The sequence below is a fragment of the Pimephales promelas genome, chromosome 22 (genome assembly GCF_988280905.1).
Source record: "Pimephales promelas chromosome 22, fPimPro1.hap1.1, whole genome shotgun sequence".
NCBI classification, from domain to species: domain Eukaryota; kingdom Metazoa; phylum Chordata; class Actinopteri; order Cypriniformes; family Leuciscidae; genus Pimephales; species Pimephales promelas.
This window is the reverse complement of record NC_142790.1, coordinates 14,715,352-14,739,266: the sequence shown is the minus strand read 5'-3', so window position 1 is coordinate 14,739,266 and position 23,915 is coordinate 14,715,352. Positions and strand designations below refer to the sequence as shown.

Below are 23,915 nucleotides of genomic sequence, written 5' to 3'. Positions count from 1 at the left end.
ATCATTTCCACAGTCGCACATTGTTTATGGTTCCCTTTTGTGGATTCTAAGACAGTCCTCAAAGAAACGTTGTTGGTATTCTGGGCTGGTTTGCATGCCTTCTTCTTTTCTGGTATACATACTCTACAGTGTTCACAGATGTGCTGTGCAAGCTTTGTCTTGCTGTGATTTAGTTTAAAACCCCCTGAAATAAGGCTCTCATTTTTTGCTTCTTTCTTTTTATCCCTTTTCTCTTCTGTTTGGTTTAAATCTTTTTTGCAGAATGCCAGCGTGGTCTCACCTACTAGTCGGATGCCTGTTTCTGCCAAGGTGCGGCAGCAACCGGGCACCTCAGACAAAGAGAGGGCAACAAAACCGCAAAAGCTACAGGACTCTCAGAGGCAGTTTCGCCAGGTAGTCTTATCATAGGACCACTTGTCTAGTCAAAAAGATACACACACCTAGGCATACACTCGAGAGGAAAGTTAGTTCTTGCAGGGGATATGTTTAGAGGGAAAGGGACTAACAAAGAACCTGATGAGACCAAACAACCTGTTCTTTGGGGAAAAGCCTGGTACCGAAAGCTGTTATTTTGAACTGTTGACGTTTTCTTCTGCTACGTTTTTTGAATGGCTGTGACCGAAGGCAACTGACTGTTATCTCATAATGCCATCAAATGCTTCTGCATGTTTGCTTTGCTTGTGGCTTTGGTGCAGTAGAAGACAAACTAATTTTACAACAGGGAAAGAATGATATAAAAATACTACAGCCACTGCTTACCTAACACTGTTCGATGCTTAGACTAGGGTCTTTTTAACTAAAACACACTGACATCTAACCCCTACACACTCCAATGCCTGTGACAGTTCCCTTGCAAGTCAGGATGCTTCTCTACCTAACCCATTTTTGGACCCTTTCCCTGTTTACCTCTCGGAGGAATGCCCAAACCCTGGCCCCACTGCCCAGGGTCCACAAATCTGTCCCTATTATCCTGTGGATGCCTTTCCAAATTGTACCTCCTCTATTCCTTCTGGAGCCTCATATGGTCTTGAGTACTGGTCGGTTGCACTTACACTGCGCATTACTCACCCCAAAGCTCATAATCCTACCATCTTTCATCTTCCCTCGACTTTCTCCTTTCCATCTGACATTCTACTTCAAGTGATATTTTTCTGTATTCTCATCTTGTAGACAGATCTGTTTTCTGTGTGTGCCTTTAGTACTTTCACTTATATATGTAGCTTCTGTGTCTTTGATAATCTGTCGTGAATAACTGTAGATCCCAGTAGTAGGATTTTAAACATGCTTAGACATTTTGCGTATTTTAATCAAGATCCCTTTGTTGACAATCAGTGTGTTTTGGCATCTTTGTTCGCAGGCTAATGGAAGTGCTAAAAGATCTGGAGGAGATCCCAAATCCACTTCTCCTACTGTGCCTGCTTCTAAAATTCCTGCTTTTTCCTCTAGTATGGGAAAAGGCTTGTCCCAGTCTGATTCTACTAATATTGTTAATTCTTCGACTTTGTCTTCCTCCTTTCCCGCTAGCAAATCTTCTATCCCTCCTTCTCGATCCAGTTCCACCCCCTCATCTCATATCCCCTCCCTTTCTAATGGTTCTTTAAAATATGCCCCTCCCACTCACAACACTAAAGGCCTCTCTATTCCCATGCAGACACAAAATGGTCGACCTTCCACCTCTTCTTCCTCTTCCTGTTCCCACTCCCCTTTGTCCCCGACTATGTTGAGTCAGAGTGCGAAGAGTATCCGTACCATTCACACACCCAGCTTCACCAGCTACAGTCGGCAGCACAATGGGAGTGCCGGTAAATCAGCTATCCCAACAGTAACTGTCGCTAAGGATGCTGCGTAAATTGCTTTGCTGCTTTGCAACCATTTGTTTATCTCTTAATGAGGGGGAGTCACCCCTGATTTACTTTGATTCTCTTTTTTTTTGGGGGGGGGGTGATTTTATTTGTTTGAACAGATAATATTGTTACATGAGAGTGAACTTTGTTTTGTCATGACTTTGGCTATTGCATGTTATTTTCTCTGTTCAATTGAATGGCCATCCTCCCTCCATTATTCAGTGTTTTAAACTTGAATCTCTGCAAATCATAAACATAAAAAATATCAACTGTTTTATTTTTAAAAGTAAAAAGTTTAATTGCAGAGAGCGGGCTCTTGATCAAGAATTTTACAGAGCACTTCATTTGAAAAGAGTATTTATTTTTCATACAAGTTGAAGAAAGGCTAATAAGTATTACAGTTAACATGGTAAAAAGTATGTAAACAACGTTTTGGTTATTAGCATCCTGTAAATGATAGTAGATTCTTTTCATTTTGCAGTTTTAAATAAATTGACAGACATGGTTGTAGCCATAATTAGTGAAAAAGTACTGTAAGTATACTAACCATTAACAGAAATTGTCAAACTTGTCGGGTTTTCTTTGTCTTTTTTACATGCACTGCCAATGTCTTTAAGATTTATTGTTATAAATTGAAAATAGTTTTGCAATGAACAGTTGTCTGTCTATTCAGTAGTTGCCTATTTGCCAAAGTTTGTAATTTACATCCTTAAAAATGACTATATATATACTGTGTTAGACACTATGTACATTTAGGATAGGTTATACCTGGCTTAACCTATACCTATGTCAAAAAATCCCTGATTTACCCAATGCAGTCTATGGCTCTTAAATTAATGAGTATTGATGTCTAAATGTAAACTAAAAAAAATGGTAGTGATTGATAAAATTGCTCTCTACTTCATATGTATATACTGTAACATCTCTATTTCAGAGATTGTCTTTAGTTTTGTTAACATATTGTACCAAAGTTTATTTCTATGCATGCCTATACACGATTGTAGAGAGAGAATGTAATAGAAGAAAATCATGCTTGCACAGACAGATTTTGTAAATATGTTTGGTTTTGTATAGCTTTAATTGCAGAAGCAATCTGTGCAAAAGAGTGTAGGTATTAAAACAATAAAGTTCTGCATGCTTGTCATTACATGGCCTCTCGACTGAGGTTTCTCCACTTCAACACTGCTTCAACAGGACTTCAAGTCCTTCTATTAAACATTTTGGGAGATAGTTCAGGTGACTTGTGTTTTTTTAATCACATATACAGTATTGTCTCTTACACTTTTACACTTTCATAGTAATTACATTCTTATAAAGTAAACATGTTGAGAACTGTACATTTGGACACATTTTGCTGAATGAATGTAATATGTGCAGAGCTGTATAGGCAAAAGGTGGTTATTTTGATAAATCGAAAATATTAAGTTTTAAGTTTTGATTTTTTTGTAAAATATTGGTAATATCCTCATGTTTGTGTTAATTTAAAAGTTCCAATGAGTTTAAAATGTGTAGAATAGACATATACTTTAGGAATCTTCAAACTTATGGCCGACGATACACTATATATGACCAAGTTTCTTACAATTATTTTAGAACTTAGTAAACCATACTGGATTAATACACGTTTTTCTTCAACTTTACAGTAGCCTATATTTGTCTTATGAAGTGTAACTTATGAAGTTGTAATGATCACATACAGCAGGTAAAGTGACCAGTAGAGGGTGATGTGTGTTAATGGGGATTTTCTGATTCTAAGTTAAAGGAGTTCACAGACGTCTGCATGTAATTTGTGTGTGATACCTCCTACATGAAGTCCATATATGACTAAATGAGGAAACAGATATGAGCACAGTCATTCAGCTGTGTTGGTCAATATCCAAACAACAAGGTGTTATCATTATGTGCTGGCTGCTTAGGAAGTCTCTAAACCTTCTTGTAAGTACATTGGTGACATTTAAAACTATTTCTTTTAGATTTTTGCATTTCATATTTTGTATTGATTGAAACATTTACCTTACTGTTCAGTGTATGTTATATATAATCAGGATATTTTTAGACAATAAGGTGTGTGTGTGTATATATATATATATATATATATATATATATATATATATATATATATAATATTCTTCAGGATATTTTAGACAATAATGTGTGTGTGTGTGTATATATATATATATATATATATATATATATATATATATACAAATCACAACTTGTTACCTAAAATTACCCTGAACATTTTTCTCGCTATGTGGTTTCAATAATAATGCATGCATTATTATCGTAGATAAGTCAAATTCAATATATAATAAGTTAAATTCAATATAAGATCTTTTAAATTTGAAGAAATATGTTTCAATGAAATATGGTCTTATGATTTAAAAAAAAAAAAAAACATTTACCCACACTCTGTCACTCTGCAGTTCTTGAGAAAATAATATTGCTAAAACCTGACTAATTCTGAACCTTTGCAAACAGCAGATCAGTCACAAAGTATAGACCTGCAATATGTCGAATCACTCAGTGGCGGGGATTTACCTCAGCACTCATGAGGAGAACATCCTGTTCGCAACCTTCTACATTATCATCTTCATCATCTCAGTCCCCAGCAATGCCTTGGCACTTTGGGTTTTCTGCCACAACAACACCAACAACACCCCCTCCAAAGAGTTCCTGAAGCACCTGGCTATAGCGGACATGTCTTACGTCCTGGTGCTCCCCATGCGAGTGATATACCACATGTCAGACAGTCACTGGCCTCTTGGTGAAGGGTCCTGTCGCGTGGTAGGTTTCCTGTTCTTCGTCAACCTCTACTGCAGCATGTACTTTATGACCTGCATCAGTGTAGACCGTCTGTTGGCTTGTGTCTTACCATGCAAAACTCAGAATCTGAGAAACACCAAGAACGCCAAAGTGGTCTGTGCGGTCTTGTGGGTCATGGTGACCATTTCCATGGTGCCTGTCCTGTTCTCCAAAAAAGAAGTGACTAGACAATGGCAGAATGTTACAGTGTGCGAACAGCTGTACATAGAGAAGTCCACTAATCCAACCGCTGCGGTGGTGTCCACTGCCATTGCATTCATGATACCTCTGCTCACCCTGAGTGTCTCTTACATTCTCATATTTTGCAAAGTCAAACAAATGACTTTTCAAGAAAGGACGCCAACTCAGCGTAAGGCAATGAGAATGATCGTGCTTACAGTGGTTAACTTCTTGATAGCATTTGTGCCCTATCATATCCACCGATTTTTCTTTATCATACAGCATGAGGACATGTCAAGGTCCGAATCCGAAAGACAAATGATGCATTTGGGAAATCGAATCACCTCAGCTTTAACATGCATAAGTGGCGTGTTGGATCCTGTCATGTACTTCTTTCTGGCTAGAAATTACCAAGAAACACTTCTGAGGCTCTGTGGTAGAAACCTCAACGATGAGCAATCCACCGCATGATCAGGCGAGAAAACTTCTACGGTGTTAACTACCAGGCACAATGAAAATCAGTATCTGTTAAACACGTGTTTAAAGTGAAATTAGAAGTAGAAAAAGTATGGCTGATAATGATGGAGGTTCATTCAGAAACCTATTGAATCCATGCAATTTGATTCCTTGTATATCAAATGTTGGAACTCCCATTTCCAGATTTCAAGATGACAAAATCTCATATGAAATCTGGAAATGGGAGTTCCACATTTGATGTACATCTTGTAATACACATGACAATGACAAGGTTATCTTTATGTTTATTTAACTTATTTCAGCATTTTCATTTATCAATATTTAATATATAATATATAATTTTTGTATATGCCACTTTTAGATGTTCAAGATCTGAATAAAATGTTCTTTCAAAATCTTACATATTTCAATGTCCTCACAAACAGATTTTAAACACCATTGTTGTATGTTGTTTGGTTCTTTGAGGTCGTTATTATATATATATATATATATATATATATATTTTTTTTTTTTTTTTTTTTTTTGAAAATGTAATTGTTTTATTTTAATTGCAATGCATGGTTGATTGTTCCGTGTACATTTTCACTATTTTATTTCCCATTTGGAAAGGAATAACCAGAAAGTATAATATGGCTTGTTTCCCCCCACTTTATTAAAAGAAAATTATGGCTCGATATCCCTTTTTTAATGGCTTAAATATTTAAAATGCAGTTGTAAAATTTTGTTGCAAAGAACATGAAAGAGATTGTTTTGGCTTTACAGCAGCTCTAGAATAAAGTTATTGTCCAGCTTTTGATTACCTTTCCTTGCAAAGATCATTATTAACTTATGCCGTTGTTTAGACGACACAGCTCTAACAGAAAACCCTTAAATGAGTAGTTCACTTATAAAAACAAACAAACAAAAAAAAAAAAAACTTTTGCTGATAATTTACTCATCCAAGATATCCACGTCATTCTTTCTTCAGTCGAAAAGAAATTAAGGTTTTTGATGAAAACATTCCAGGTCTCCATATAATGGACTTCAATAGGAACCAAACGGTTCAAGGTCCAAAAGACAGTTTCAGTGCAAACTGCAAACTGTTCAAAGGGCTTTAAATGATTCCAGACGATGAATAAGGGTCTTATCAAGCGAAATGATCGCTCATTTAAACAAAAAAAAAGTTTAAGTTTAGAAGGTCAAATGGTCGCCTTGCTCTGTTCTGTGATGCGCGTTCGTGACTCTCCCGTTCGAACCGATTCGAACTCGTTTATCAAAATGAACGAATCTTTTTACGTGTCATTTGGTTCATTCAACGAACGAAATGAACGAGTTGACTCGGGAAAAGATTCGTTTTTTTGGCCAGTCTTGTTTCACATTTGATTAGATGTCTGTACCTTAATACAGGTATACTTACCTGAAAAACATGAAGTACTTATTTCATTTGTGATGGTAACAGCATATCCGGGTCCTTCCTTGAGAATCAGACCAAAAAAGTGAAGAAGCCACTGAAGAATTTAACTCATCACTTCAACGAAAGTGACTTGAACTCACCTGACGTCGTAAACACGATTTCCCTCATCATAAATAAGAACTTCCCAGGAAGACTTGAAAGCGCCATGTGTCTACTCTGCAGCTACACACGCAAAGGTATGTAGTTTTTATTCACACGAGGCTTAACCAAAACGCTTCAGGTTAACTTTTTGGTCACACTCTGTCCCCGTAGAAGAAGGCGTGCCTAGTAACGCGGTTGTCAGGAAGAGAGTGCGGATCAAACGTGTGCATCGGTATGATTTGTTTACCTTTATGCCTGAAATGCCATTAGAGATTATGAAAACGTTTGTTGTCGATATAAGTTATATATTTTGGGTCTTAAAATCGATATGTGTGTTGTCCTGGTTTAGCGTTCTCGTCTCTGCTTGGTTGGGTGGAGAATTTTTCTTCACTCTGTCGTCTCCATATAAATTGCGAGACAGACACCATACGCATGTAACGTTAACGTTATAAAGACTTGTATTTTTTATGTGTGATTTAGCCTAGGTGTCTAAAATACTTTTCTGAGCCACTGTCCTATGAAAATATTTCCATTAGCATTAACTTGGTGAAATAATTGTATTTTTTTATATGACAACAAGAGTTTGCATACTGAATTAATCATAGACCAAAACATACCCAGCAGTTGCTGTAAAATATGATATTTAACTTACCCCCAGTTTCACAGACAAGGCCTAAACCTAGTCCCAGACTAAAATGCATGTTTGAGATGTAACTTAGTCTATTAACTGAAAGCAACTTGCACTGTATCTTAAAATGGTATGGTATGGTAATTTATTTATATAGCACAATTAAATACAATTTACATTGTCCAATGTGCTTTACAATATTAATAAAAAATCATAAAACAAACAACAATACAACAACAATGCAGGTATACATTTAAATAGAATACTATTAGATGTGCTTCAACCATATGATGATGAGATAGAGTGGAATAATTCTTTATCATGTGTTAAATGCCTTATCCAATAAAAGTGTTTTTAGCTTGGATTTAAAGACAAATAACGAAGAGGCCACTCTTGGGCAAGTCATTCCAAAGTCTGGGGCCAACTACAGAAAAGGCACGGTTCCCCCTAGACCTTAGTTTTGACTTAGGGATATAGGAGTCTCTGGTTTGATGACCGTTGTGATCTAGACGGAGGATGCTCAGTCAATAGAGCAGACAAATATGGTGGAGCCAGACTATTCAGAGATTTATACACAAAAATTAAAAGTTTATTCTCCACTCTATAGCGCACTGGCAACCAGTGTAAGGAGTGTAAAATTGGCGTGATATGATTACGCATTTTTAGCTGCCGCATTTTGTACTAATTGCAGTCGTGACATTGCTGAGTGGCTAGTCCCAACATAAAGAGCGTTACAGTAATCTAGCCTAGAAAAAAATAAATGCATGTATTACTGTTTCGAAATTTTTAAAAGAGAGAAATGTCTTTACTTTTGATAGTCTTAGCTGAAAAAAGCAAGATTTCACTACTGAATTTATTTGCCTCTCAAATTTCAAGGATTCATCAAAAACTACACCCAAATTTCTCACCCACGGCTTCACATAAGACGACAAACCACCAAAATGAACTTTAGGTATGGTGGAATAGTCTGAGGGTCTAATTAAAATAATTTCCATTTTGCTATGTTAAAATATGTCTGTGTCACTGTTTTGACTCAAGAAAACACCAGTAATTTTTTTTTTCCTAAGGCACATTTAGAAAAGTTACTTAATGAACTAAGGCCCAATCCTGGCTTAATCTAAGCCCTGTCTGTGAAACTGGGCCATGATATCTCCTTAAATAAAGCAAAACAAAACAAGACCTGTCATCCCTGCTGCTCTACTATTTTGGGACACAGTTTCAAGTTAACAATTAAAAGTGTTTCCTTTGTCCAACAGAACCAGCAATGCACATTCTGGAAGAGTGATCTAGCTGACTGACGTCTCATCAGTTGCTATGGGTACGGCATCCTCTCTGGTGAGCCCTGGTGAGGTGATTGAGGATGCGTACGGTGGTGAGGGAGGAGAGGCATGTGAGATACCGGTGGAGGTGAAGCCAAAAGCACGTCTGCTGCGGAGCTCCTTCCGCCGCGGGCCTCGTGTCATCGGCGCCAGCTTCAAATCCACCGGGTCGGTGGAACTGGAGTATGCGGCGGAGTATGAGCGCCTCAGGAAAGAATATGAGATCTTCAGGGTCAGCAAGAACAATGAGATCGCCTCCATGCAGAAGAAAGAAGCCAAGCTAGATGAAGAGAACAAGAGGCTGCGTGCTGAGCTGCAGGTTTGAGAGAGAATAAGATAATCTGACCTTTTTATGTGGGTCAATGGCAAATAAATGCGGTGGGCGAAGTAATAAAGAAAAATAATTTCAAAATCTAGTTTAAAACAAATGCCAAATTCTTTTTAGACATACTGTTTAAATTCATTTTTCTGTTTATTCACTGTTTTTATTCGTTTTTTAATATGGCTTTGCAAAACTTTCACTCTATCTTTAAGAAAATAATGTATTTCTTGAAATTGAATGGCTCTGAAAATGTAACTATCGAATAACAATGTATTAGTACATTTCCCTACACTATGCATTTGAGTTTACACAGCTTAATCTTTACAAAAAGGTTTATATATTTTATAGGTAATAATAATTTATTTATTTTTCAAGGTAAAATTTATATACAGAATTTATAAGTGCGTGTGTGTATATATATATATATATATATATATATATACACACACACTGCTCTGGTAAAAATTAAGAGACCACTGCAAAGTTGTCAGTTTCTCTAGATTTAGTATGTTTTGTTTGCGTTTGAGTAAAATGAACATTTTTGTTTTATTCTATGAAATACTGACAAAATTTTTACCAAATGTCAAGTAAAAACATTGCCATTTAGAGCATTTATTTGCAGAAAATGACAACTAGTCATAGCAAAAAGTTTTCAGACCTTGAATAAATAAAACAAGTTTATATACATTTTTTTTGTAACAATTGAATAACCTTAAAGGAGTAGTTCACTTTAAAAAAAAAACTTTTGCTAATAATTTACTCACCCCATGTCATCCAAGATGTCCATGTCTTTCTTTCTTCAGTCGAAAAGAAATTAAGGTTTTTGATGAAAACATTCCAGGATTTTCTCCATATAATGGACTTCATTGGGAACCAAACGGTTCAAGGTCCAAATGAGAGTTTCAGTGCAGCTTCAAAGGGCTTTAAACAACACCAGAAAAGGGTCTTATCTAGGACCCTTCAAGTCATGACTCGAAAAAAGATTTGTTCATTTTGATGAACGAGTTTGAACAGGAGAGTCACAAACGCTCATCACAGAACAGAGCAAGGCGAGCATTTGTGCTTATAAAACGTAAACTTTTTTTTATTTATTTTTATTCATTATTCATCGTCTGGAATCGTTTAGTCATTTGAAGCTGCACTGAAACTCTCATTTGGACCTTGAACCGTTTGATTCCCATTGAAGTCCATTATATGGAGAAAAATCCTGGAATGTTTTCATCAAAAACCTTAATTTCTTTTCGACTGAAGAAAGAAAGACATGGACATCTTGGATGACATGAGGGTGAGTAAATTATCAGCAAAAGTTTTTTTTAAAAGTGAACTACTCCTTTAAATCTAACCATTTTTTAAATGCAGATTTCTGCATGTTGGTTACACCACATGACTTTTGTTTTGTTGGCAGTTTTGTAGTTTTTCTAATGAATAATTATAGCAGATTACGCCAAAACCCCACCTTTTTTTACTTCAAGAATTTAATTCTTTTAATAATGTTTTCCCCTTCATTTTGATGCTTGTCAGGCTCTTCAGAAGACTTACCAGAAGATTCTTCGAGAGAAGGAAAGTGCCCTGGAGGCAAAGTATCAAGCCATGGAGAGAGCTGCCACTTTTGAGCACGACAGAGACAAGGTCAAACGGCAGTTTAAGGTGTGAATCAATCTCTTCTCTCTTACACAGGAACATTAAGTAAGAACTGACATTTGTACCTTGCACAGTTCTAAATCTGCCCAAGCCCCCTCTATTTCCATTATTTAGCCTATAGCTGTTTCAGTCTTCAGTTTTTCCACCATTCAGATAGATAGGATGCTCGAATCAGACTTTCCTTGAAAGGGACTTTGATTCTTTACCTTACCTTTCCTTCATCTTCATCTTTGCCTTAAATCCCCTGGCAGATATTTCGGGAGACTAAAGAAAAGGAAATTCAGGATTTGCTGCGGGCTAAACGAGATCTGGAGTCAAAACTTCAGCAGCTGCAGGCTCAAGGCATTCAGATTTATGATCTCGCTGACTCGGATTCAGACGACAACCACACCACCGTCACCAGTAAGAATGTGACTGATAAGTTTCACAATGGAAACTATATTTTTACACTTGATGATGTGATGTAATGAAATTATGATGAATCACGTAGATTTCTCGCACTGACAACACTTGTTTTTGAAAAAGGAAGTTGACTCTTAGGTTCTCTTATTTGTCTAATTAAAAAAAAACAACAACAACTATCCATCGATTTATTAAAAAAGTACAAAAGCATAATTTCACAAAACTCTAGATTGGAGATTTATTTTGAAACCTAATCTTTAAATCGAACCATTCAAGCTTTTATTCCAGTGCTATACTCTTGTGTGCAGCCGCGGGAACGCAGTGTGAGGACTGGAGTGGTGGTGTGTTGGGCAGCGAGCCGTCTATGGGCAGTATGATGCAGTTACAGCAGACACACAGAGGTCCGGAGTTTGCTCACAGTCTCATCGACGTGGAGGGGCCGTTTGCCAATGTCAGCAGAGGTGAGTTTGCACCTGTGTTTGTGTGTGTAGGTGTGCTTGTGTATGTGTTGATGTTCTAGCCTGTGTGTTTCAGATGATTGGGATGCAGCCGTGGCTAGTCTGCTGCAGGTTTCTCCTCACGTCTCTCAGGCTCTGTGGAGTAACACAGTCCGCTGCTACCTCATATACACACAGGAGACCAAGGCAGAGCTGCAGACCTTTATACAGGTACAGGATAACACCTCTTATTTAAATACACTCCTTCTCACGGTTTAGCTACATGGATTTGTCTCTCTCTTTCAGACTCATTCTTTGAGGCTGCAGAGGTTTTGTGAGGGTTTGGGCCATTTCTGCCTGAATGTGTCATTTCCTGAGGAGAAGGCTGCTCTATATGCTGCTGAACGCAGGCAGGAAATCGAGAGGAGCTCTGTGTGTGTGCTGCTACTGAAGTCCTCAGTATCCAGGTGACACTCTGGGCCCTATCAGATCCGTTTCCTCTCTGGAGAAGTGTTCAGTCTTCCCACTTGCAAATTCCGCCATGTAAATAGCAATCTGCCATGGCGCAAGTGCAACTGGCTTTTTTAAAGGGAATGGGAAATTACACTCTGATTGCACGTCACACCCATTAATCATTGAGACCATTTTTCCCATCCTTAAACTAGCAAAAGGGGATTTGTGCGCTTTAGATTGCTGCAATAAAAATCTTTCTCACACTTTTTATGTTATCGTTGCTATGAAACTCATGTAACTGTTTTTTTGTTTTAGTTGTGTTGTAGAGGATGTGGAGGAGGCGTTTATTAAGACACCAGACTCTCGTCCTCTTTTGTTGTATTTGCGAACGGGTGACAGAAAAGGAGAAAAGGAGGAGGTGTCCACCCTCAGTCCAGCCACCAGAGACCTGCTGGAGAGAGTTAACAAAGCTGACAAAAGTGCCAAACTCAAGGTATAGTTTAACATTTATTTTGATAGTTTTAAGGACAATTCACACAGCACCAACAGACGCTGACAATCACCAGATTACAGTACGTCACATCTGAGACATTCCAAGACCCAAAAAACGCTGACAGACAAAACCCAAGGAGGTGTCTGTTGTGGTTGATTCCGTTGGAGCAGTGTGAATTGGCCTTTAGGAGTTTCTTTTGAAGATCCTAAAAACATTTTTTAAAGAGTTTTAAGGTTCTTAAAAAGATTCTAATGTTTTTGAAGTTTGTTTTAATAATTCAAATTATTTTAATAAAGATTCATCTGGTGATTTTTTTGTAACATATATATATATATATATATATATATATATATATACACACTCACCTAAAGGATTATTAGGAACACCATACTAATACTGTTTGACCCACTTTCGCATTCAGAACTGCCTTAATTCTACATGGCATTGATTCAACAAGGTGCTGAAAGCATTCTTTAGAAATGTTGGCCCATTTTGATTGGATAGCATCTTGCAGTTGATGGAGATTTGTGGGATGCACATCCAGGGCACGAAGCTCCCGTTCAAACACATCCCAAGGATGCTCTATTGGGTTGAGATCTGGTGACTGTGGGGGCCATTTTAGTACAGTGAACTCATTGTTATGTTCAAGAAACCAATTTGAAATGATTGGAGCTTTGTGACATTGTGCATTATCCTGCTGGAAGTAGCCATTAGAGGATGAGTACATGGTGGCCATAAAGAGATGGACATGGTCAGAAACAATGCTCAGGTAGGCCGTGGCATTTAAACGATGCCCAATTGGCACTAAGGGGCCTAAAGTGTGCCAAGAAAACATCCCCCACACCATTACACCACCACCAGCAGCCTGCACAGTGGTAACAAGGCATGATGGATCCATGTTTCCATTCGGTTTACGCCAAATTCTGACTCTACCATCTGAATGTCTCAACCGAAATCGAGACTCATCAGACCAGGCAACATTTTTCCAGTCTTCAACTGTTCAATTTTGGTGAGCTCTTGCAAATTGTAGCCTTTTTTTCCTATTAGTAGTGGAGATGAGTGGTACCCGGTGGGGTCTTCTGCTGCTGTAGCCCATCCGCCTCAAGGTTGTGCGTGTTGTGGCTTCACAAATGCTCTCCTGCATACCTCGGTTGTAAGTTCGAGTGGCTATTTCAGTCAAAGTTGCTCTTCTATCAGCTTGAATCAGTCGGTCCATTCTCCTCTGACCTCTAGCATCAACAAGGCATTTTCGCCCACAGGACTGCCGCATACTGGATGTTTTTCCCTTTTCACATTTTTTGTAAACCCTAGAAATGGTTGTGCGTGAAAATCCCAGTTACTGAGCCGATTGTGAAATACTTAGACTGGCCCGTCTGGCACCAACAAGCATGCCACGCTCAAAATTGCTTAAATCAATTGTCTTGATCAGGATCACACCCCTAAATGGATTGAAGCAACTGCCATGTGATTGGTTTATTAGATAATTGCATTAATGAGAAATTGAACAGGTGTTCCTAATAATCATTTAGGTGAGTGTATACATATATACCAGCTTTTGGATGCTAATATTGAACCCTTCTAAGCTTTAAAAAAAATTAAAAAGAAAAGTACTGAAATGCACCTCTTGATTGAAATAACATCACAACATTTATTCCTTCTTCTTGTATTTATAAGAAAATATGCAAACCTTTAGAGATTTACTACATTCATTTCATATAGTTGGACAATTTTGACCGTGAACAGTCAATGTGACTTTTTTTTTAAGAATCATTGAATAAAGTTCTTTTTTTTTGTTTAGATTGCAAATACTTAAAAAAAGAAATGTATTTTTCCAAATAAAAACTTAATATATTGAGCTGCAGAATACGGTATATTCTGCAGTCCTTTTTCTGCTGAATTAGCAGAATACAAATGTATTTTGTAACATATATGGCAACCACCAGAAAAACGCTGGTGGTAAAGAGAAGGCCACACAATACTTTTTTACAAGTTTAGAGAAAAACTAAGATATTGAAGGTGCACACTGTCTGATGCAAACAAATGCAAAACACCATCATGGTAACACACGACTGTAAAATAACTATTAAATATAACTATTAATTTAACAACATAAAATGTAACATAACTAATAACAAAAATCTTCGAAGAAACATAATTATTAAAGCGAAAAAACATCAAATGTGGTGACACAACTTGTCACTGGAAACTTCAGTTTGTGGCTTTTCACTGTAAATTTCAAAATGATCAGTTCTTTTTTACTTCCAAAAATGGTGTAAGATATTGTGAGGTGTGTAGTTCACTTTTATTAGTTGTATTTGCTCAATTATTCTTTGCTGCGTGTTGTCTGCAGGTAGTGGATCATGCAGGCTCTGTAGAGGAAGGAGCTTCTCTTATCTCCTCTCAACTTGAAAGAATTATCAAACAGGTATGCACACACACAGGAAATCACAAGTTGGTGTTCTGGTTAATAGCATGTTGAAACTTGTAATTTCCCTCACCGATTGTACACTATTAATATGTCAACTGAAACTGTCGACTTAAAACTTGGTAAATATCAGGCAATACAGATATTGGTTTAAACTTTTAGCATTTTACTCATTTTACTCATTGCTTATCAGTTTCAGCCAACTATTTTACAAATATTTGATATATGATAATACTATACAGTGAACTTGAATGGGTTTTTATATGGAATTAAATAATGCCAAATGTTTTTGCACGACTACTTGAAAAAATGTGCATTGAATTAACCATGCTTGCATTTTAATGCATTGCATTTTTAGGGCTTGCATTTTTATGGGCTGAAATTTAGCATGGTTTAATATTTAAGATGTGAATATACATTTCAAACACATTTTCATTATTAAAAATTCAATAATACACCTTTCATATTTCACTTCCAAAATATTCAAACTGTTTACAATTCGCTTCCACAAATTCAGTGGTTCAAATTTGACAGCAAATTCAACGTTAACATCCAGGAACCGGAGAAAAAGCAGTAGATTACCGAGCATAATCTCCATCTGCTGTTAGTTGACCTCACAACAGTTAGAGCAAAGCCATTCATTCATAAAAACGAATCTACAGCAATTTAAAGTCCCCGTGAAATCAAAATTGAACCTATTTACTTTGTTAGCGCATATTACTAGTCTTGTGGTGAACAATTAATCCGTGCAAGTAAATATATATATTAAAAAAATGTTTTACCATGGTAATCTTTAATCAAAATCTGAAAAGTTACTTCCGGTCTGGAACGGTTTCTTTTTCTGATGGCGTAGGTTTCACAGCTTGGGTGGGGAAACGCTTAACCACTCCCCTCAAACCGTTAGTTTGCTATGAGCGAGAGATGGAGAGGAGGAGCGCTAGAGTAAAACCCTGCCCTCTGTTCAATATTCCGTTTCACTTAGAAATTCGTCACAGCACTGGAGAAAAATCGTTTGCAACTTCCGGTTCACGGGGACTTCAAGTGTATTTGTGTATATTTTATTGTCATTATTATGATGGCTTATTATGATGTTAAAATCCATGTCTTCACGGACACTGAAGTCCTCTGCAGCCTACATGCATCTTTCTCTACTGTGAACGAGATTATAATGTTATTCCCCCGATGCGGATGTACAGGTCCAATGGTAGACATATATTTCTCTTGGTTGTTTAGTTGCCTTAACTTTATATTGCAGAGATGTGTAATATAGAGTTTGCAACATGTAGCCATATTTATATATACTGTTTATATAAGAGAAGAGAAAGGGTTACAATTAATTCATCAAGTGTTGACTTTATGCCAGTATTTCACTGGGAAACGCTCAGCATGAAACTTTTTTACGTGTTTACTTTAGTTATGTCATAATCTGTCCATCTGCTTGCCTGTAGCCTATATAGTACAGCCTGCATGCCCAATTTGGTGCGAGTTTGGTCTTTTCTTTCACTCTATTAGTCCATTAAAGGGATACTCCACTTTTTTTTTGGTTGGGGGGGGGGGGGGGGGGAAGGCTAATTTTACATCACCCCCAGAGTTAAACAGTTGGGTTTTACCATTTTCGAATCCATTCAGCCTATTTTATGATATTTAGAAGAATATCAGTAACCAGACAGTTTCTGGTCCCATTGACTTCCATAAAAGGAAAAAAAAATATATGTTATGGAAGTTTTTTTTTTATTTTACAACAACTTTATAATATTTTAATGATATAAGGAAAAAATATAATATGTAATTTAGTGCACATATTTTGCAAAATACTAATTTATACTAATTCTAAATGTATTATAAAATACTTTTTTCTAGCCAACTTGCATGCTATGGTCATTAAAATGGCTTTCCTGAGGTAAATGTAACGATATGTGACTTTGTAGTCTACTCCAGCTATTTTACTGACCTATTTCTGCGGTTGAAAAACTCTTATATTACAGTATGTATGATGCATATACAGTATATTTCGGTACGTTACTGTATCTTTCAACACACACCTATTGATCATTTGTGTTTATTTACTATTAACTAGGCTAGTGAAGAGAGCTGATCGGTTCACGTGCCATTTGAACTGAGGCGCTACAGCTATCTGTCACATTTAAAAGCGCCAAAACGATATTCATTGTTAGAGTTTTGTAATAAAATTAACAGAATCTGAGAGCTGTGAATTTGTTCCATATCAAAAGTAACCTTCTCTGTCAGTGTCCTCTTTGCTTCACAATTTTTGTCTGCGTGAGAAAAGGGTAAATTGTGTCTCTCACGGTCAATGCGTGAGAGTTGGCAGCTCTGCTGAGCCATTAAAACGACAGCTAAGTAGAAATAAAAACACTTTAAAAATAACCCAGCGTATGCGTAAAAATAAATGCATTGTTTAGAGTGTGGTTCACCATTTGAGGTTCTGAAAGAGGAACTTATCTTCCTTGTAAGTTTGCTAAATTTTCAACAGAAAGATTCTCTCTCTGTCTTCAGGAGTTGTTGGGATTGGAGTTAGAGGAGAGTGGGGCGGAGGAGGAGAGGGAAGAGGAAGACTCTGGTGATGTGCTGTGGGATCTTCATGATGAGCAGGAACAGATCGAGGCTTTCCAGCAGGCCTGTAGCGCTGCTGCAAAATTTAGCTTCCAGAAGGCATGGCCGCTATCATTTTCTTTATTATTTATTGAGTTTACATGCACACTCATAATGTGATTATAATATAATGAAAGGGATAGTTCACTTTGAAATTAATTTTTGATATGTTTTAGCTTACCTCAAGGACATCCAAGATCTAGGTGTCTTTGTTTCCACAGTATTTTCAATTTTGATATTTTTAGGTCAAACCGTTCTTGTCTGTCAGTCATATAATGGAGGTTTATGGGGTCCACCTCAAAGAGCATGCACAGAGAAGTCCAAATTAAACATGATTTAATGACTCGTAAATGTAAGTACACATTGATGGTCTAAGACACGAAACGAGCGGTTTGTGTGAGAAATCGAACTGTATTTATATCGTTTTTACCTCTTGTAATCACAGTCACGTCCAAGTACTCTGAGGAAGCGGGCGTTTCTGTCTGCGCAAGCGCCGGAAAGCCCTGGAAGTGATCTCTCGTGCGTGTATGTCACTTAATGTTTACACAGAACAGAGATTGTAGGTAAGACGGCTAATTAAAATGTTACGAATTTGTTTAAATCATGTTTAAACCGTTGAAAAAGAAAACAATTTAACAATTTAAACGGTTCCCGGATAAGCGCAAATTCATACGTACACGCGCGAGAGATCGCTTCCGGGACTTTCCGGCACTTTCTGTGCAGACAGAAGCGCCCTCAGATCACTTGGACGTGGCTGTGGTTACAAGAGGTAAAAACTATAGAAATACTGTTCGTTTTCTCACACAAACCGCTCATTCCGTGTCTTAGTCCATCAATGTGTACTTACATTTACGAGTCATTAAATCATGTTTAATTTGGACTTCTCTGTGCATGTTCTTTGAGGTGGACCCCATAGGCCTCCATTATATGACTGACAAACAAGAACGGTTTGACCTAAAAATTTCAAAATTGAAAATACTGTGGAAACAAAGACACCTACATCTTGGATGCCCTTGAGGTAAGCTAAAACATACCAAAAATGTATTTCAAAGTGAACTATCCCTTTAAGGTAATATGATAATGTGTAATGTGTATTTGATGAGAGCTGAAAGTGCTACACCCATATGGATGGGAAAAAGTATTACCAGAGCAACTGAATGTTAAATAAACTGTGCACAAATTGCAGGAAATGTGTACTGTAAAGTGTAAATGCTATGAGTTGAATGCGGCATTGGTTCTCTTCACAGTATGTCGACCGACTCAATGACATGGTAGCTGCCCCTCCTCCCACTCCACCGCTGCTGGTGTCTGGTGCACCTGGATCGGGCAAATCTCTTCTACTGGCTAATTGGTTATTTCATCTTAATTCTAAATATAAGGTATTATTGCACAATACTTATGTAGGTCAATTATCACACAATAATCAATTTGTCATTTCTATGCAGGATAGAGTTACAGCAGAAACACTCTCCCAATACTCTCATTCTTTATCACTTCACGGGACGTCCGCTCTCTACCAGCACAGACCCTGTGCTCATCATTAAACGCCTCACAGTGAAGGTGAGATACACTATAAAAGAACAGAGGCAGACTGTAGAATACATGCAGTCTGCAGTATTGGAGGCTATTGGCACTGGAATTTTGTTTTACAATTTGCAAATTTTACCCAAACATTACCAAAATCCTGGGTTGTCTTGTTTCACACTGTTCATATTTGGTTTTGGGTGAGTTACAAGATTTACACTAGATTTGTAAACCCTGGGTTATATGCATGTATACAAGCTTGTCTGTCTGTGACAATATTGCCATGTAAAATGTTCTGATAATATTAAGTCTTTTGAAAACCTCCAGTTAACATGTCTGTAAATAACCACAAGATCCATACAGTCATGCAAGTAATTCAGAAGAATCAATAATAGAAGTTCAGGAAGCGATGAAACATTCTTGATGAAATATTCTTGAAATATACTTGCAGCCTTGTCACAACCTGAAGCCCTGACACATCATCATTGCATGCAGAAAGAGGAAGTCTAACATTTAATAAGGTTAACCTGATTTCGTTGGTGGGGGTTTTAGTCTCCTGTAAAGGGTTTGGATTTTTGGATTAGGGTTTTATACAAAGTTAACTCAACCTAAAACTTTCCTCTGAACTACTTTTTCCACCTATATCATCCCTGTAGCTGCTCCAGCATTTCTGGTCTATCTCCGGCCTCTCGATGGACCCTTCTAAGATCCTCGAGGAGTTCCCACGCTGGCTAGAGAGACTTTCCGCACGCCACCATGGCAACATTATAATCATCATTGACTCCATTGACCAAATACAGGTAACACTTCCTTACATTAACTTCCTCATTGAGCTGTGGTTTGATCATGTTTGGAGATCTCTGCTACTAAAGAAACACAACTAAACACAATCAACTGATTTACACAGTCACGTTGTCATAACAGTTTACATAATGCTAAAATTGCATAGATAAGATAGATACTAGCTTCAATCTATCTTATTCCCTACTATTTTTACATTTTGCTGTCATTTAACTTATTATACTGTGCATTAATGTTGCCTAAATTCACTTTACCATTTAAAATGCTTTATTTTGTTGTTCATTTATTTAGGCTAAAATAGTAAAGAATGTTTTGTTAATTACCGGTAGCCATTTATCAGTTGTTTGCCATAGCATGAAAATAAATATCAGCATATTGTCATCTGCCCAGATTTTAATATCGAATAATGTCCTTTAGCATGATTCAGTTTGTCATTTTTGTATTTCCCAGAATGCCGAGCGGCATATGAAGTGGCTGATTGATCCTCTTCCTGCTAACGTGAGAGTTATGGTGTCAGTTAATGTGGAGACCTGCCCACAGGCATGGAGGTTAGTGATGCACAAACACACATTGATTTCAGATATTATGAATATATTCAATGATGTACATAGGACAATCACCAAACATACACAATTATTCAGATTGTGGCCCACACTGCACCTGGACCCACTCAATCCTACAGAGGTGAAGAGTGTCATCAGCACAGAGTGTGTGAACACCGATCTCAAACTCACTAAAGATCAGGTAAACTTTAATGTCAGCCTGTGTTCATCGGTATTTATTTATGTGGCGTTTGAGTATCTGTCTGTACTGCTGTCAAACAGGAAAAAAAGTTGGAGAGACACTGTCGTTCAGCTGCAACATGCAATGCACTCTATATCTCTTTACTGGCCAGACTTATTACACAGTAAGTAGATGTGTGTTTGTTATTGTGAAGTTTGTTATTTTGTGTCTACTTAAAATACATTTGTTCTTTGGTATTGTATTTATGGCTCTGTATGTTAGGGCTGTCAAATGATTAATCGCGATTAATCGCTTTCAAAATAAAAGTTTGTGTTTACATAATATATGTGGGGGCACTGAGTATAATTATTTTATATGTATAAATACACACACATGCTTGTATATATTTAAGAAATATTTTCATGTATGTACTGTATATATATTTTTATATAATTTATATTATATAAAATTTAAATATTTTATATATAAATAATATTTTTTTCTTAAACATACATGTATGTGTGTGTTTTTATATACAGTATATACAAAATAATTATACACAGTGCCCCCACATATATTATGTAAACACAAACTTTTATTTTGGATGCGATTAATCCCGATTATATCGTTCGACAGCCCTACTGTGTGTGCATGCAGTTCTCTTTTATGTATATCAGTTTTTGCAAGTCAGTGTATTTATAGAGTGGTGCGGGAATGAAAAAATAACGATTGAAGTTGAATCTATCAGCTCCAGATCTTCCTGGACGTTGGACATGACTCTACAGCAGTGTGCGTTGTGTCAAGACACAGTATCACTATACAGACTGGGCCTGAAGTTGGCTCTAGACTCACTCAGCACGGATCAGGAGAAAAACATCATGAAAGAGGTGACCTGAATCACTCAAAAAAACACCTCAGTGCACAATTTACTGTTTTCTGTTATTAATTTGTATTTATCCTCATGCAGTTATTGTGCCTGGTATGTGCCAGTCACAACGGCATCAGTGAATCGGAGGCTTTGGAGCTGTTCCCAGACCTCAGTTTTCCCGCTCTCACCTCACTACTCTACAATCTGGAGAGGCTCCTCATCATTACTTACGCCTGTGGACTCATTCGCTTTCAGCACCCACAGGTGTGTATGGCTCTGACTCTAACCTAACTTTAGAAAAAACGTCCTCACAATTTGGCAAAACATGGGTGAATTTCAGTCAGTGTGTGAAACTAAATATGGCACTGTGATCTTTCTTTGTTGGGTGAAGATCTCACTTTCACATTTCATTGACGGTCATTGAAAGTCTATTTAAGTGAAGCTGGTTTGTGCTGGTGTAATGTATGTGCAACCGTGTGTTATTTCCAGGCTTGTGAAGCGGTCAACCAAGAGTTTCTGGATGGGGGCAAATGCTGTGGATCCTACAGGGAGAAAATCATCCAGTTCTTTAGTCAACAGCTGGAGTAAGAACATCTCTTCCCCCAGGTTTCACAGACAAGGCTTAATCCCAGACAAAAATGCATGTTTGAGCTGTTTTAACTGATATCTCAAATTCATCATTGTATTGTCTTAAGATACACACCAGTAATGTTTTGTTTCTAAGACACATTTATAAAAGCTACACTACCGGTCAAACGTTTTAGATTGGTACGATTTTTTTAATGTTTTTAAAAGAAGTCTCTTCTGCTCACCAAGGCTGCAATTATTTGATAAAAAATACAACAAAAAAAAACAGTAATATTGTGAAATATTAAAGTGTAATTTATTCCTGTGATCAAAGCTGAATTTACAGCATCATTACTCCAGTCTCCAGTGTCACATGATCCTACAGAAATTATTATAATATGATGCTCAAGAAACATTTATGATTATTATCCATGTTGAAAACATTTTTTTTTTGCATTTTTATTTCAGGATTCTCTGATGAATAGAAAGTTCAAAAGAACAGAATTGATCTGAAATGGAAAGCTTTTGTAACATTAATCACTACCATTCAAAAGTTTGGGGTCAGTAAGAATTTATTTTTGTATTTTTGGGGGAAAGAAATTCGAAAATACTTTTATTCATCAAGGATGAGTTAAATTGATCAAAAGTTACAGTAAAGACATTTATAATGTTAGAAAAGATTATATTTTAAATAAATGCTGTTCTTTTGAACTTTCTATTCATCATAGAATTATGGGGGAAAATGGTACACGACTATTTTCGACATTGAAAATAATAATTTATGTTTTTTTGAGCATAAAATCAGCATATTAGAATGATTTCTGAAGGATCATGTGACACTGAAAACTGATGTGTAATCAGCAACAGTAATGATTTTGAAAATTCAGCTTTCAAATTACATTTTAAATTGTCATAATATTTCACAATATTACTGTTTGTGATTTTTTTTTCATCAAATAAAGCAGCCTTGGTGAGCAGAAGAGACTTCATTTAAAAACATAAAAAATCTTACTGATCTAAAACCGGTAGTGTATTTAATCCTGGCTTAATCTACAAGGGTGTACCTCATGATTAAGTGTTTAACATGTCTCAAAGCATTTTGGTTTATAATATTATTGTACTGTAAAATAAAATTATATAATAATAATAATACTGTTATAAATAATAATAATACAATAATAATTACATTTTTATTTTACAGTACAATAGCTGTATTATTGCGTTAGCTATTTAATTTTGATAATTAAATAATAATTCAATTAAATAAATTGTAAAAAATAATATTTATATTATCATAATCATTGTTGTGGTTTGATATTGTTATTGTCAGTATTATTGTACATAGTCATGTTGAATGGGGGTAAAAAGAGTATTTTAAATAGTTTTGTCAAATATTTTTTGACGGTTCAGGCAAGACAGAGTGACATGGAGGGTGGCTGATGAGTTGCCATGGTTACTTCAGCAGCAGGAGGATCGAAGTAAACTCCAGATGAGTCTGCTTAACCTGTTTGTGTCCCAAAACCTTTACAAGAGGTGCATTCTCATGTTCTTGCTCTATATTTTCTTCTGTATGTCTGTAGATGTGTCTAAAATAACATCTGATGTGTATTCTTAGGGGTCATTTCTCAGAGCTGCTGGCGTACTGGCAGTTTGTTGGTAAGGATAAGAGCTCGATGGCGACAGAGTATTTCGACTCATTGAAGGAGTTTGAGAAGACATGTGAGAGTGAGCAGAGCATGAGCCGACTTGCCAACCTGTACGAGACGCTGGGCCGTTTCCTCAAAGACCTGGGACTGCTCAGCCAGGTGATGCGGACAAAAAGACTGATGGTCATCTGTATTTCATTTTAAAGTGTGTATAAA

General features: G+C 36.8%; 3 protein-coding genes across 10 annotated transcripts in view; all 3 read left to right on the top strand.

Moving 5' to 3' along the window:
- Positions 1-2,991, top strand: part of LOC120475877 (sickle tail protein) — a 145,769-nt gene extending 142,778 nt beyond the window's left edge. For all 7 annotated transcript variants that reach the window (XM_089125898.1, XM_089125897.1, XM_039666672.2 and 4 more), the window contains 2 exons: positions 262-393; positions 1,358-2,991. In XM_089125898.1, coding sequence (XP_088982024.1) covers positions 262-393; positions 1,358-1,849 — 624 coding nt within the window. In that variant the 3' untranslated portion in view covers positions 1,850-2,991. The remainder of the gene's footprint in view (positions 1-261; positions 394-1,357) is intronic.
- An 82-nt stretch (positions 2,992-3,073) lies between these two features.
- On the top strand, positions 3,074-5,732 carry LOC120475879 (uracil nucleotide/cysteinyl leukotriene receptor). Of its 2 annotated transcripts, none has more exons than XM_039666678.2 (2): positions 3,074-3,779; positions 4,329-5,732. In XM_039666678.2, exon 2 carries the CDS (start codon positions 4,356-4,358, stop codon positions 5,298-5,300), a length of 945 nt encoding a protein of 314 aa, XP_039522612.2. In that variant the 5' UTR covers positions 3,074-3,779; positions 4,329-4,355; the 3' UTR covers positions 5,301-5,732. The 2 variants fall into 2 exon arrangements, with proteins under 2 accessions (XP_039522612.2, XP_039522611.2); XM_039666677.2 differs by having other exon boundaries at positions 4,326-5,732.
- Positions 5,733-6,974: 1,242 nt separating this feature from the next.
- Positions 6,975-23,915, top strand: part of nphp3 (nephronophthisis 3) — a 29,619-nt gene continuing 12,678 nt past the window's right edge. Inside the window, exons 1-21 of the mRNA XM_039666670.2 lie at positions 6,975-7,072; positions 8,725-9,106; positions 10,631-10,756; positions 11,002-11,152; positions 11,461-11,613; positions 11,687-11,820; positions 11,896-12,056; positions 12,358-12,535; positions 14,886-14,960; positions 17,475-17,630; positions 18,818-18,921; positions 19,016-19,130; positions 19,751-19,894; positions 20,346-20,443; positions 20,537-20,639; positions 20,720-20,802; positions 21,367-21,505; positions 21,586-21,750; positions 21,976-22,070; positions 23,464-23,586; positions 23,669-23,858. Of these exons, the coding sequence (XP_039522604.2) occupies positions 8,783-9,106; positions 10,631-10,756; positions 11,002-11,152; positions 11,461-11,613; positions 11,687-11,820; positions 11,896-12,056; positions 12,358-12,535; positions 14,886-14,960; positions 17,475-17,630; positions 18,818-18,921; positions 19,016-19,130; positions 19,751-19,894; positions 20,346-20,443; positions 20,537-20,639; positions 20,720-20,802; positions 21,367-21,505; positions 21,586-21,750; positions 21,976-22,070; positions 23,464-23,586; positions 23,669-23,858 (2,817 nt within the window). The 5' untranslated portion in view covers positions 6,975-7,072; positions 8,725-8,782. The remainder of the gene's footprint in view (positions 7,073-8,724; positions 9,107-10,630; positions 10,757-11,001; positions 11,153-11,460; positions 11,614-11,686; positions 11,821-11,895; positions 12,057-12,357; positions 12,536-14,885; positions 14,961-17,474; positions 17,631-18,817; positions 18,922-19,015; positions 19,131-19,750; positions 19,895-20,345; positions 20,444-20,536; positions 20,640-20,719; positions 20,803-21,366; positions 21,506-21,585; positions 21,751-21,975; positions 22,071-23,463; positions 23,587-23,668; positions 23,859-23,915) is intronic.